General features: G+C 38.2%; 2 protein-coding genes across 2 annotated transcripts in view; both read left to right on the top strand.

Moving 5' to 3' along the window:
- EEF1AKMT2 (EEF1A lysine methyltransferase 2) overlaps nt 1-1,116 on the top strand; it is a 35,351-nt gene extending 34,235 nt beyond the window's left edge. The window contains exon 5 of the mRNA XM_023515637.1: nt 922-1,116. Within this exon, the coding sequence (XP_023371405.1) occupies nt 922-1,016 (95 nt within the window). The 3' untranslated portion in view covers nt 1,017-1,116. The remainder of the gene's footprint in view (nt 1-921) is intronic.
- Nucleotides 1,062-14,921, top strand: part of FAM53B (family with sequence similarity 53 member B) — a 133,444-nt gene continuing 119,584 nt past the window's right edge. Inside the window, exon 1 of the mRNA XM_023515650.1 lies at nt 1,062-1,109. The gene's annotated coding sequence lies outside the window, so the exon portion shown is untranslated. The remainder of the gene's footprint in view (nt 1,110-14,921) is intronic.

Raw genomic sequence — 14,921 nt, forward strand, 5'->3', positions numbered from 1 at the left:
GCCCGCCACAACGCCTGGCCATTTTTTGGTTGCAGCCATCATTGTTGTTGGCGGGCCCAGGCTGGGGATTCGAACTCGCCACTTTAGGTGTATGTGGCTGGCGCCTTAGCTGCTTGAGCCACAGGTGCTGAGCCCATCTTTTTTTTCTTAAAGAGATGGAGTCTCACCCTGTTGCCTAGGCTGGTCCTGAACGCCTGGATTCAAATAATCCTTCTGTTTCAGCCTGCCTAGTAGCTGGGACTATAGACATGTTCCACTGTGCCCAGCTGGGTCTTGATCTTTGTCACAAATTATTTTCTTTTAATTTTGATAAAATATATAGCATAAAATTTAACATTGTAACCATTTTAAATTGTATATTTCTGCAGTATTAAGTGTATTCACATTGTTATGCAACCATCACTGTTATTCACCTCTAGAACTTTTTCATTTTCTACAATTTTTTTTTTTTTATTTCCAAGTTACTTAACCTTTCTATAGTAAGTGCTTTTATATATGTGGTGCAGATTAATTGAGTTATTGCATATAAAGTGCTCAAACAATGCCTGGCACATGGTAGGAACTCAACAAGTGCTAGCTGCTTCCTACAAGCTCGGTGAGGAAGGAGGCTAACGGGGTGAAGATTTGAAGGGCTGGCAAGAGGAAGTGGAGGCAGTGGGGGATGGATGGCAGGCTTCTTTTCTTGCAATTTATTTTTGGTTTCATCTGTTCCTTATTCAATTCAAAGTTTTTGTGTGTGTGTGTGTTTACATACATGCCATGCATACGCAGTAGAACTGAAAAATCATAATATGAAATTTAATACAGCTGAGTATTTAGAATCATAAAGTTTTATAAAAGGTTTAAAATACAATATTAATACAAATTTCCCTTCACTATGAGATTCAGTCTCTAATAAGTTATTTTAATTTTGTCTGACAGGATTTGAATTTTTCGAAGAGCTGCCAACACCCAAGTTCACCTTCGGAGGCAGATCCGGAAATAGTGTAGCAGCACTGGTTTTCCAGAAAACGTGAGACTTTTCCTTGGACAAATTGAGATAGCTTTTTAAAGAAGCTACACAACAAAGTTAAGCTGACACAGAAAATGCAAGTGCAAATAAATGCTTAGTAAGTACACAGGACGCATGTGTTGAGTAGATATGATGAGTTGGTAAAAAAAAAATCATAAACATGTAAGTGGTAGGGTTTTCAAGATCAACCAAGAATAATTTTTAATTTTTTTTGTATTTGAAATGTAAATGTTTTTTTCTTTGATTAAAAAAATTTCCTGTAATTACTGAACAGTCAAAGTTTAAAGTAGTAAACAAATTTATAGAAAGCATGTATTCTTCACTTTTGTGTATTGGTAAAGTTGAATCAAATATAGTTATTTATGAAAATTTGGCCAGACTATTTCAGCACTAGAATAATAAGCAAAACAACTTCCTTAGTGTTACACTTGGTATTAGACCATTTATGAAATATAAAGAGAAATACTGTTTGGGGTTGAATGGTGGTTATTTTTAAAAGCATTTGATACCTGACAAAAGGGCTCTGGCCTTTACCGTGTATGTAATTAAACAAAAATCAGAGAAATGTGTCAATGGATGAAGAAATTTATTAAGCCTGTTTTGTAGCTGATGGTCTTATATACCCCATGAGTGATAGCAGGTAGAAGGAAAGAGAACCAAGGGACATTATTATATGCTAGCACTATGTTAAGTTATCTTATTAAATCATTGAATCCTTCCAATATCTTCTTGAAACAAAAATATTACAGTTAGTACGGGATGGAGTAGGATTTTTGTCTGGGTCTGTCTGATCTGAAAACACTTCTCTGCTGGTGTATTCTGCCTCTTAGGTGCTAGTCTCTGCCTTTTTTTTGGAGACAGAGTCTCACTATGTCACCCTTGGTAGGTGCTGTGGTGTCACAGCTCACAGCAACTTTAAACTCTTGTTGGGCTTAAGCAGTTTTCTTGCCTCAGCCTTCCAAGTCGCTAATCTCTGCCTTTATAGCATTTGCAACTCACTTAGGGAACTAGGACTGGTACATATAAAATTCAGTTAAAGAAGTTGGGCAGTGGCTCAGCGCCTATAGCTCAACTGGCTAAGGCGCCAGCCACGTACACCTAAGGTGGTGGGTTCGAATCCCCAGCCCGGACCCGCCAAACAACAATGACGGCTGCAACCAAAAAATAGCCGGGCGTTGTGGCGGGCGCCTGCGGTCCCAGCTACTTGGGAGGCGGAGGCAGGAGACTCGCTTGAGCCCAGGAGTTGGAGGTTGCTGTGAGCTGTAATGCCACGGCACTCTACCCAGGGGGACAGCTTGAGGCTCTGTCTCAAACAAAAAAAAAAAAAAAAAGAAGTTGGGCAGTTATTTGTAGGAGCTATGCAGGGCCTTGTTAGTGTTGATCTCTGGACTGTAATCAGCCAACTCAGTCTCCTGTCATCTGCCATTACTTTTTACCATCTCCCTTTTTGTGTTAAAAGATTTGTCTCTATCAAGAAGTAAATTTTGTCATTCTTTTGGCACAAAGGGTGGTATAAGTTATATAACCCCTCAGGGATATATGGATACTGATGTTCTAGTTAGAGGCTAAATTAGCAAGAGAAACAGTTCATTAATGTTTTTGTGAAGATATGGTATATTAATGCTACCACTTTGTGTTTGGGGTGATATTTTCAAGTTGTAGTTGATATGAAATTTTGAAAAGTTACATAATTTTTTATTATTTTTAGCTTTTTGGGCCTATGGGGTTACAAAAGCAACTATTTTTATTTGGCAGATGTTATTCCATTACTGAGTAAATCTAGCATTACATCTTTTTTCTTTTTTTGGTGTGGGTGAGGGGTTTGGGGAGGGCGATACATGTCTTTCATTCAGACAAATGTAGATTGACCATTAAAGTTACTAATTGCCTTACAGAAAATAGTCAAAGACATTTACATGGACTTTCAACAAAAATAGGATTTTTGCAAGAGCTTTAATTTTCTTTTTTTTTTTTCAGAAAGAGTCTTAAGCTGTCACCCTGGCATCACAGCTCACAGCAACCTCCAACTCTTGGGCTTAAGCTATTCTCTTGTATCAGCCTCCCAAGTAGCTGGGACTACAGGTGCCTGCCACAGTACACAATGCCCGGCTATTTTTTTGTTGCTGTTGCAGTTGTCATTGTTGCTTAGCAGGCCCAGGCCAGGTTCAAGCCTGCCACCCTAGGTATATGTGGCTGGTGCCCTACCGACTGAGCCACAAGCGCTGCCCCAAGAGCTTTAATTTTCAACCCATAAAAAGTGAGAAATTCCTTTGAAATACATGCAATTTAAATATTTTACAAAAATATATTTTTTTTGTTTGCTTTTGGCCAGGGCTGGGTTTGAACCCACCACCTCCAGCACATGGGGCCAGCATCCTACTCCTTTGAGCCATAAGTGCTGCCCTACAAAAATATGTTTTTATGAGACATGAGGTCTTTTTTTTTTTTTTTTGAGAAAGAGTCTTGCTAGTTGCCCTCAGTAGAGTACTGTGGCATCACAGCTCACAGCAACCTCAAACTCTTGGGCTTAAGCAATCCTCTTGCCTTAGCCTCCCAGGTAGCTGAGACTAAAGGCTCCTGCTACAACACTCAGCTATTTTTTTGTTGTAGTTGTCATTGTTGTTTGGCAGGGTTGGGGTGGGTTTGGACCTGCCAGCCTTGGTGTATGTGGCCAGCGTCTTAACTGCTGAGCTATTGGTGCTGAGGGGAGACGTGAGGTCTTTTTTTTTTTTTTTTTTTTTTTTTGAGACGGAGCCTCAAGCTGTCCCCCTGGGTAGAGTGCCATGGCATCACACTCACAGCAACCTCCAACCCCTGGGCTCAAGCGAGTCTCCTGCCTTAGCCTCCCAAGTAGCTGGGACCACAGGCGCCCGCCACAACGCCCAGCCATTTTTTGGTTGCAGCCATCATTGTTGTTTGGCAGGCCCGGGCTGGGGATGAGACATGAGGTCTTAAGTTGTAGAAATAAGAAGTTTTATAATTTATTGAGGAGATTTGGTCTTTGTTGCTTTTTTCACATTGATGTTCTTTGATTTCAAATATAATGGTAATAAATACTCTTAGAATTTTAAGTTAAGTATATGCTTAAAGAAGCAATCCAAAGGCCAGGCACAGTGGCTCTTAATCCTCGCACTCTGGGAAGCCAAGGTATGTGGATTGTTTCAGCTCAAGAGTTTAAGACCAGCCTAAGCAAGAGTGAGACCTTGTCTCTAAAAACGAGCCAGGCATTGTGGCGGGTGCCTGTAGTCCCAGCTACTTGGGAGGCTGAGGCAAGCGGATCACGTTGGCCCAAGAGTTTGAGGTGGTTGTGAGCTATGAAGCCCCAGCACTCTACCAATAGCGACAAAGTGAGACTCTGTCTCAAAAATAAAAACAAAAACAAACCCTAATCCAACAAAATAGGCTTTCAGTGTGACTAGATTGACATACTGAGTTTGATTAACAGAAAGCTTGGAATGGGTCTTTGTTACAAAGCTTTTTGAGTCATTATGTGGGGCATGCTTGTTCCATTTGCAAAGGTGAAAGGGGAAATCTGTGTGTGTCTGTGTGTTTGTGTTCACGAGCAAACATGGAGATGTTGAGAAGGTTAGGAAAAGGAAATCGTCTCTTCTTACCACTTTAATCCTGCTGGAAACCGTCCCCTTAGAGATTAAAACCAGAACAAATGGAAGTCCAGAAATGCCAACAAGAAATTAGTATTTTGAAATAATACTGAACTGCTTAAAAACTGGGCCAGAAAATGTCCCCGAGTTACTGAAACAGTCATAAATACATTATTATTGGACTTAGTAATATCAAATCATACAAGTATGTGGGTAACTGAAAGAAATTACGCAGTTATAAAAAGGAGCAGTAAGCTATGTAAGTGAATACTGTTTTCTGTGGATAAGAAGTGGAATTGTAATCTCACTTCATCAAAAGACACTTATTTTGGCTCGGTGCCTATAGCTCAACCGGCTAAGGCGCCAGCCACGTACACCTAAGGTGGCGGGTTTGAATCCCCAGCCCGGACCTGCCAAACAACAATGACGGCTGCAACCAAAAAATAGCCGGGCGTTGTGGCGGGCGCCTGTGGTCCCAGCTACTTGGGAGGCGGAGGCAGGAGACTCGCTTGAGCCCAGGAGTTGGAGGTTGCTGTGAGCTGTAATGCCACGGCACTCTGCCCAGGGGGACAGCTTAAGGCTCTGTCTAAAAAAAAAAAAAAAAAAAAGACACTTATTTTGAAGAAACTTGTTTGAAATGCAAACGAGATTTCTCCTTGGGGCCTGCATAGAATTGTTGCTTTTCACTATGATGTTATTGCTGCCTAACAGGCCACTTCTGTGTGTAGGAAGTATGTATGCAAGTCCAAAGGGAACTGAGGCCTGAATGGGCTGCTTACACCAATTAACAAATAGAAGGTTTTTAGAAAAGCCAGGTGCACAAGTTAGAGTTGCTTTTGGGGACTGGCATTTATGTATATGAGAATCAAACCCAGCATCACTCTTGGCAGCTTGACTAAAGCCATTTTAAAATAAGTACAGATTATCCTTGAATGATTTTTTTCCCTATTGTAGTAGCAAGGAGTTTGCCTTTCTTTTTCATCTATGATATGCATGCAGTCTTCTGTTTATTTTGAGGAAATAAGGGAGTGAAGATATATACAAGACTTTTAATCATTTTATGAATAACGTACTTGATTTACTTATTTTTAAATTCCTATGATTCTGTAATGTTGTATTGTATGTTGATTTCAATTAACATTTATCCAGAGTATAATAGAAAACTTAATTTTTGAGGACCCAACATTAGTAATTAAATTCATGTGGCCTTGAATTAATTTTCTTCAGATTGGTGTACAAAGAAATAGAGTATCCCTGCCAATGTGAATAGACTTTAATTTACGTTCTTCTAAATAATTTTATTTTACGTATTTGTGTGTGGATGTGTGGTTGTCTCTTTATCTGGTGCCCTACGATGAAAATCTGTACAAATGTGAGCAGTTCGTCTCCAGGGAAGAGCCCTGGGGTTTGATTTCCTGTTTTTGGCTCTGTGAGCTAGAATGTATGTGCTCCAGAAACAGCCCTCTGCGTTTAGAGCAAGAAACCAAGTATCTTGTGTGCCATAGTAGTAACCTCTGCGGGTAATTGTGGGGGAATGTGGATGGGCTCTGAAAGAAATAAGTCCTGTCTAGTCCACTTCACTGGAAGAAGGTTGCCCATGACCTAGAGCTTGATTGTGGGAGGCAAGGGGCATATGTGGTTGAAAGACAATTGCATAGTGGGAAAAATTAGGAAATCCTTATCATTTCTCTTGACTAGGCAGGAAACAGAGATGTCCATAGAAGAGAGGGAGGGAGCTCATGAGCATGTTTTATTAACAGTTAATAGAAGAAAATTAATGCTAATTTATTCTTCATACATACCATGCAATTTGTTAGAAAAGTAAAAGAATAGTTTGAAATTCTTTGGTCAATTGATGGATTCCTATGTTAGGGGCATAGAAATGAAACTCAACATCAAGCAGACAAATACCCAAGCCCACAGGCTACATAAATGCTGAATAAAACCAGCTCTACAATGGAACTCTGAAAAGCGACGGGTAAGAAGCCTAATGAATGATTGAATATGACCTTAGCAAAATCCCTGGAGTGTTGTTGAAAGATCATTCATTTCCAGCTTAGATGTCAAGATGGGCTCCAGTAACCAGAAAAAAGAAAAGAGTTTGAGTCAGTATTTACTGAGTTTTAAAAATCTTTACAGCACAGTGCATTAGACTAATCATTAAAAGAGTTGCTATAGCTGAATTTTGATCTGTCAGTAGTTAGACCCAGGAAAATAAAATTAAAACAATAGGAATAAATTTATCAATATCCTATCCTGCTTTTATGCAGTAGAACTTGGAAAACTGGGTGTATAGGGTGGCAGAATGTACTTTTGTCATGCTGATACCATTCCATTGTAAGAAAGACTTACAACTGAGAGATCAAGTGTGCCTTAAAGTATTTGCAGATTACTTGCCTAGCTTATTAGAGGAAGATAGTAAAAAACCAAAATCTATATTTTTTGTTTCTCAGAAAGGACTTCTTCTTTTTTCTCTGTTATATTTTTACAAATGTATTGTTATTACTGCATCAGCAAATGATAAGTATTTTAGTGAGTAATCTTTATTATTCATACCACCTGGAAGCTTCTTAAGAAAAGTAAATCTAATACATCTATTTTCCCAGATATGTAAAAATTTCCACATGATCCAGTAATTAGCATATCCTGTATATTATTTGAGTAGCTTAGAAATATGAGAATATTCTGGCTGAATAAGGGGACTGTAAACTGTATTTCTCACTCTTCATTAGCATACTTACTAATAAAGCGGTTTATCCTCAGCGCTGATTGTGGAATACTAACAGTGTTGAGGTAGCTGTGGTTCCCTGCTGTGGTTTGCCTTCTTCCTGCAAAGAGAAGGGACTCTTCAGGAGGAAGAGGCTAAATGCAGAGGAGTGTGGGTGCTGGCAGTTCACATTTTCTTCCTACCCCCTCTGCTAATAGGAAAACGTCAGGCCTTTGTTCCCATCTAATTTTAGTACATTCTGGCTAAAAAAAATGTTAGGATGATTTCCAACCTTGGAACTTCGATGAGTGGGATTGGAGGAGGAAATGTATAGGAAAGAGATTTTATAGTCTGTATCTGTCTGCCTGTCTGCAGTAGCATCTAGCTCTACTTTATTGATTTTGGTAATGAAATAAATCTAAATGCATTGAAGCAGTGATAATTAGTTTTCCTTCCATGTCCTTAATAATAAGTGTAGTTGGTATCTGAAGGGGGAAAATTATAATATGGTATTTAATAAAATATACTGGGAGGAATTAAAGAGCTATATGCAAGTTTTGGAAGAAAGGCCTGAAATTGTGAGTGAAAACTCTCCATATATGTTGTATTATTTATAAATAGAACCCTTGAAGTCCATTTTTTTTTTTTTTTGAGACAGAGCCTCAAGCTTTCCCCCGGGTAGAGTGCTATGGCATCACAGCTCATAGCAACCTCCAACTCCTGGGCTCAAGCCATTCTCCTGCCTTAGCCTCCCAAGTAGCTAGGACCACAGGTGCCTGCCACAACACCCGGCTATGTTTTGGTTGCAGCCGTCATCGTTGTTTTTGGTGGGCCCGGGTTGGATTCGAACCTGCCACCTTAGGTGTATGTGGCTGGCGCCTTAGCCACTTGAGGCACAGGTGCCGAGCCTGAAGTCCATTTGTATTTCAGTGAAATTGCTTTTATATTGTTGTTCTGAGTGAGAGTACTATTTTAATTTTTGAGAAACAGTCAGAAGCAAGGCGTATACATCTAAGCTGTTTTTTTTTCCTCTGGAAGGCCCAGCAGGCCTAGAAGGAAGGCTTGTATTCCGAGAAGAGAGCCAGTTGGGTCAAACAATTGGTAATATAGTTTGTTCAAGAGACAGAACATAATTTTACTTGGCTTTATAGTTAGAAGTGCTAGTTAGTTATTGTAGTTATTTAATTAAAAGGTAATTAACTGGATTAAACTAAAAGGGCCATTTTGAATTCCTGGCACTCACTATGAAATAACCTCTTTCCCAAAGGTTTGTTTGTTTAGTGAGCTGAGGCTTCCCACTGGAATCTCTGTATGACAAAGACATTATGTAGTAGAGGTAAGAGGGATCATTTCATTATTAAGTCCATTTGATTAATGGTATAATTTGTGACAAATTAATTAGACAATTTTCTAAACTTGAAACTTAGTTGAATTTGTTTGGGTTTGTTTTATTTTATAACAACATGTAATTTGTGTTTAAAATCTCTTAGGTAATAGAAGAAATATCAAATAGTAATGATCTTAAAAAATTACTAAATTTTGGGGAAAAAATGTTAGTACCTAGGCAAGTTACTTTCCTTTTCTAGGCTTTAGTTTTCTCTCTGTAAAACAAAGGCATTCAGTAGGTGACTGAAGGTTTTCTCTGTCCCCGTTAGCTCATGTTTGCCATAATAAAATACCATAGACTGGGTGACTTAAACAGTAGACATTTATTTCCTATAGTTCTGGAGGCTAGAATCCCAAGATCACGGTACTGGCAAGGTATATTTTACTTTAAGTCCTCTTCTTTCAGCTTGTAGGTGGCTGCCATCTCTTGCGTGCTTTTGTGACCTCTTTGTTTTTGCTGGGTTGGGGGAAGGGGAGAGAGAGAGTGACTCATTCTTATAAGGGCACTAACCCCATCCTGAGGGTCTTATCCTGGTGGCCTCATCCACCATCACATTGGTGATTAGGGCTTCAACATGTAGATTTTGGCAAGAAAACATTCTGTTTGTCTATATAACCTCTGAAGTTGACTCGAGGCTTAGAGAAAGGCCTATGTAGATCATCGATGTTGGTCATGTAGAACCTGAGTATATATGAAAAGTCAGTTCTCCCTATCTAAAAGTTTTGCTTCACAGGAATACTGTGTTTTCCATCCAGTTAAGTTGGAAAAAGGTCAAATAATACATGGGCTTTCATAGTTCAAACCCATGTGGTTCAACGATCAACTGTATATTTGGGGAGATTAAGGTTCTCTATTTGTGAACTGTCAGTTGTTAGGGGTAAAGTTAACTTGGTAGTCATTTTAAATCAAGGTACCTGTACTTGTGCATATGAAAAAATACATGTATAGTACATATAAGTACTGGAAGCAATCAAATGAGCATCCAGTCAAAAAAAATTCTTTGTGAATGCTTTGGTAAACTGTAGACTTGTGTATTACCTCTGATATATATTTTATAATTCAGTTTGTGTTCATTTGACCACAGAGATGTTTTATCCAAGTAATTCAGAAATTTACTCCTTATTGTTTAGTCCACTTCCATTTTATGTATCGTGAGATTAAGATCAAGACTAGGCCTAAGGAAAATTATAATTTGAGGACTCACCTTGATTTGCTGCTTTTCTATCCCACACACACACAGTATACACAGACCACCTAATTTACCACTGTGAAGTCCCGGGCTTTGATATGTCTGCCTTTTTGTGCCACACAGAGAGCAAGTCTGAGTGTAGTTCCCAGGTCTGCTTTTCTTATGACCTGTCCTCTGTGAACTACTGTCAGTTTGTCCCTGTAACTGCTTATTTTACAATAAAATTTAAATATGTTAAAGGTATTAGCAAAATGTCTAATGTATGGTGCACAATTATTTAGCCTTGATTTTTTGTCATATATTTCTTTGAAACAACTTGATTTACCTTTTCTAATAGTGGTCTGAATATTAAGTGAGAAAATCAATGTAAAGCAGCTTAGTGTGCGTTCTAGCATAAACCAATGCCCCCAAAGTCCTTTTTTTGTAGGACCCTTCTTCCCATTGGGACTAATGTGTTTAATTGTTCAGGTTTTAACCCACAGTGCCACGGAGCTTAACATATTCATTTCCATTGTAAGGCATTTTTGATCTAGGAGTGATTATATGAGTGAAGAGAGGAGAAAGAGTGGTAGATAAGTATGTAAGAGAGAAAGTTGGGAATAGTTGGGTCTTTCAGAATTTTTTTTTTTTTTTTTTTTGAGACAGAGTCTCAAGCTGTTGCCTTGGGTAGGGTGCTGCGGTGTCATAGCTTACAGCAACCTACAACTCTTGGGCTCAAGTGATCCTCTTGCCTTAGTTGTTTTTCTATTTTTAGTGGAAACGGGGTCTTGCTTTTGCTCAGGCTGGTCTCGAACTCATGAGCTCAAGCAATCCACCTGCCTTGGCCTCCCAGAGTGCTGCAGTTACAGGTGTGAGCCACCATGCCCAGCTTTTCAGAACTTCTTAAAAAATCATAGTTTGTAGCTTTTTCTTTCTTAGAAGGAAGAAAAAGCATAAAAAGAGGCAGGATCTTGCTGTGCTTGCATAGGCTGGCCTGGAACTCCTGGGTTCAAATGATTGTCACCGCCTCAACCTCCTAAATAGCTGAAACTGCAGCTACATTTTACTGTGCCTGACTTTAAGCTGCCTTTCATTTGTTAAGAAATGAGGACCAGATACATAATGCTAGATTTTAATGAAATTGTCCTTTAGAATGTGTTTAGTAGGGACTAAGAATATCCCTCACATTTATTACAGCATTATCTGTTTAATTGGTAATTACTCAGTAATATAGGTACAATGGGGAAAATCTTTCTTTTTTATTGTTTCAGGTTGAGGGTACAAAGAATTAGGTTAAAATATTTGCATTTGTGGCCAAGCTTGGTGGCTCACACCTGAAATCCTGGCATTTTGGGAGGCCAAGGTGGGTAGATTACTTGAGCTCATGAGTTCTCAACTAGCCTGAACAAGATTGAGACCCCATCTCTACTAAAAATAGAAAAACTGAGGCAAGAAGATCGCTTGAGTTGAGTTGATTCCAAGAGTTGGAGGTTACTGTGAGCTATGATGATGCCATGGCACTCTACCTAGGGCAACAGCTTGAGATTCTATCTAAAAAAAAAAAGAAAAGAAAAAAGAAAGAAAAATTGTGTTTGTTAGGTAAAGTTTCTCTTATAATTGTGTCCTGCCCCCAAGAGGTGTGCCATCTACCTTAACTTTGTCCTCATTAAATAGGAGCACACCCATCCCCCTCTCTCCTCCCTTCTCCCTGCTCCCTTATCCCCCTGCCTCTCACCTTGAATTGATTTGAGTTGTTCTCTTATGTGGGTGTACATGAGATCATCTACTGGCTTCATATTAGACTTGAGTACATTGGATTCTTGTTTCTCCATTCTTGTGATACTTTACTAAGAAGAATGTATTCCAGCTCCACCTAGATTAATACAAAGATTTAAAATCTCCATCTTTTTTAAATGCTGAATAGTGTTCCACGGTATACATATGCCACAACTTGTTAATCCTTTCCTGGGTTGGTGGGCATTTAGGTTGTTTCCACATGCTGGTCAATGTAAATTGAGTTGCGATAAACAGTCTAGTGCAGATGTCCTTATGATAAAATGACTTTTTTTCTTCTGGGTAGATGCCTGGTAAAGGGATTGCAGGATCAAATGGGAGGTCTAATTTGAGTTCTTTGAGGATTCTTCATACTTCCTTCCAAAAAAGATTGTATTAGCTGCAGTTCCAGATGGGGAAAATGTTAACGTGAATGCGTTTGAATGAAAACAAATGGGCCAGGATGTGGCACCTTCCCTCATTAGGTCTGAATGCCAAGGCATTATTCCAAATAACATCAAACAAAGGAACCAAGAGCTTGTCCCTATATGACCATGCATTAGGAAGCTGGTAGCATTGGGTTTAATGAAAGTTGTTGAGTTGGATTTGGGTCTTTTACTGACTGTTTAGGAAGCAGTGGTCTAAGATTTTAGAATTGATTTCTACCTTTATCATCCATATTTGATTTCTTTGATCAGTGAGTCAGGTTTATTTTCTTAGCTGTTAAGAGTGCCCTTCACAGTGGCATTTAGTTTGATGCGGAGTAATACTTTATTTTATTTGATATGTTGAGTATTACGCTGGAAATGATGGTATAGTCTGTAAAAGTATAGTAAATCCATTATTGATGCTAGTCTAGAAATAGAAACATTTGATTTTCAGATTTACTTTTTTAACCTTTTTCTTGGTCATCAGATGATGATCTCAATGTCTAGAGTGCTTAGTGTGACAACAGAAATGTTGTCCAGAGCTATGTTGCTTTCTCTGGTTAATTCCAGAGAGGTTTTCGTCTTTGAACCATTTTAAGAAAGTTCTACAGAGATGAGGTCAGTAAGATGTGACGTAACTCTTCAGGACAGAGTTTGACAGCTTTACTTCAGTACAGTGGTTGACTAACCTAGTTTTGATCAAGATTTTTTGTTTTTGATTTTGTTTTTTGGTCTCTCAAGCAAGTTAAGTGGACCTGTAAAATCTTATTCAAAATAGCAAGCCAACTTCTTATTCGTATCAGTTCTTTTGTATTTCAGGTATGGTTAGACTATAGCTGCAGGGTACGTACATACAAAATAGGCAGGGCTACTCTCTTATGAGTATGAATTCAAAGATCTTAGCTTTTGGTTAACATAGCAGATTGACAAACTGCTGAGGAGAGTTAAGAAATTCACAGGCTACTATGTAGGGCAAATGTTCTTTTCTTTCTGTTTCCAGAAATGTTGTTGTACCCATTGGAACCAGAGACTAATTTTGTTCCTTGATACTTTAAATCCAAAGGATTCAGTCTTTAGATCAGGTATTTATATTTAAGCTCTGAAAAATCACAAAGTACATCTACTTTTAGTTTTCCCTTTAACTAATGAAAGTGAAATTTACTCAGTTTAATTTTTAGGAGGATAGCAGTAGCATGGAGCTTATCACTAGGGATGGATTAAAAATAGATTTTTCTTGAGGCAGTGATTAGTGTAGCAGATAGTTGACAAAAATTAAATTTTGAGCTTGTATCTCAAATAATGTGAATTCCACTAAAGAATATTTAAGGAAAAAAAGGTCAGGTTTTCATTTGAAGATAGTAACATACACATTTAGCCTGGGTGTACAGTTGAAATAGTTTCTAGATTAAATGCAGTGTTATATAACAATATGAAAACATTACAACTTGTTTTTAGATATGTTTTTGGTGGAATAACTGAGGCAGACTAGGGCACTATGATTATGAAGAGATCAGGGATTATGCTTTTGACCTTTGGTATTAGAATAGTAAAATAGGTTTGGTAACTTTCACATAAGCCAGTAACTTTGAATAGTGAAAGGCTTTATTACACCTTTATTTTGCTTTTTTACTTACCATGCATAAACTTTTCAATGTCTGTTTTTCATGGTGGTATTTTCTTGTAGTACATAATACTAATAGCTCCTTACTGACTTTGCCAAAAAGAAAAAAAAAAAATCATATCAAATTGAAATAAGTTTTAACTGTTGCTCTGTTCCTTTTAGCTTACTTCACCCAGACCTCTTCCATGCAGTGAGTTGCAAGCGTGACATTTACTGTGTTTTCAGCACCTGCCAACTTGGAAACCAGGGTTTGTGCTCAGGACTTAGGCTTACAACCCATACTTTGTGGTGCACAATGCCGCCCCAGCTGGCATGCTTTCGTACCTCAATGGTGCTAGACATTCAGTTACAAAGCTGTAACTGGCTTTGTAAGTGGCTTCGCATGCACTGATTTCAATAGTCGTTCCTCTTTAGGCTGCCTTCAACTCTTACTTTGTATCAAAGGAGTGAGATTGGTATCATTAAATTTACTGTTGTGGTTATTTTTCCATGAAAATAAATTTGTTTTATTTAGCTCTCGCCTCAAAAGGTAATTTTGTCTTCAAGGACCCAACTACTTCTTTAAAAACATTAGAAAAAAAATATGAAATTCCAGTCAGTGCTATATAACTCACTTTTATCAGTGGATAAAAAAGAACAGAAAGGAAGGAACAGAAGGGTTAGTGTGTCATATGCTACCTCCATGCTAATGTAGGTAGGAGTAATTAGTTGTAGCTAGACATAAGATATGGGAAAAGTATAGAACTTAAATTTTTCTGAATAAGAGCCACATATGAAAATTGCTTCCATGATGTTTTCAGAATTTTGGCTTCCATCTATAACCAGAAATTTCCAAAGAAGTATTTTGCTAACTTGTTTTCAGTAGTATGTTTGAAAATACTTAAAGTAGATTTGGTAATGTCTGTCTTCCCATAATTTATTATAAGCAGTTTTGAAAGGTTCTGTTTTTAAAAAGATCTTTTCAAATGTAGAAAGAACAGTGTGAAATGTGAATGACTGGCTTTTAATACAACGGTTGTGACAAAGAGGCAGTGGCTTTTGGAAACTGAATAAAGGGGTTAATACACATGCATCTGCATTCTGCTGTTGGGTCTAATGTATAACATGTTTGACATTTGTTTAGTTCCCTTGTTAGTCTAAAAAGAATAGTATGTTATTCTCTCAAACCAGTTTATAATTTTTTACTAGTGAGCTCTTTGTACAACCATAGGTACAGACAGATA

Source organism: Otolemur garnettii, unplaced genomic scaffold, assembly GCF_000181295.1.
Source record: "Otolemur garnettii isolate 467f Iridium unplaced genomic scaffold, OtoGar3 scaffold00075, whole genome shotgun sequence".
Taxonomy (NCBI): domain Eukaryota; kingdom Metazoa; phylum Chordata; class Mammalia; order Primates; family Galagidae; genus Otolemur; species Otolemur garnettii.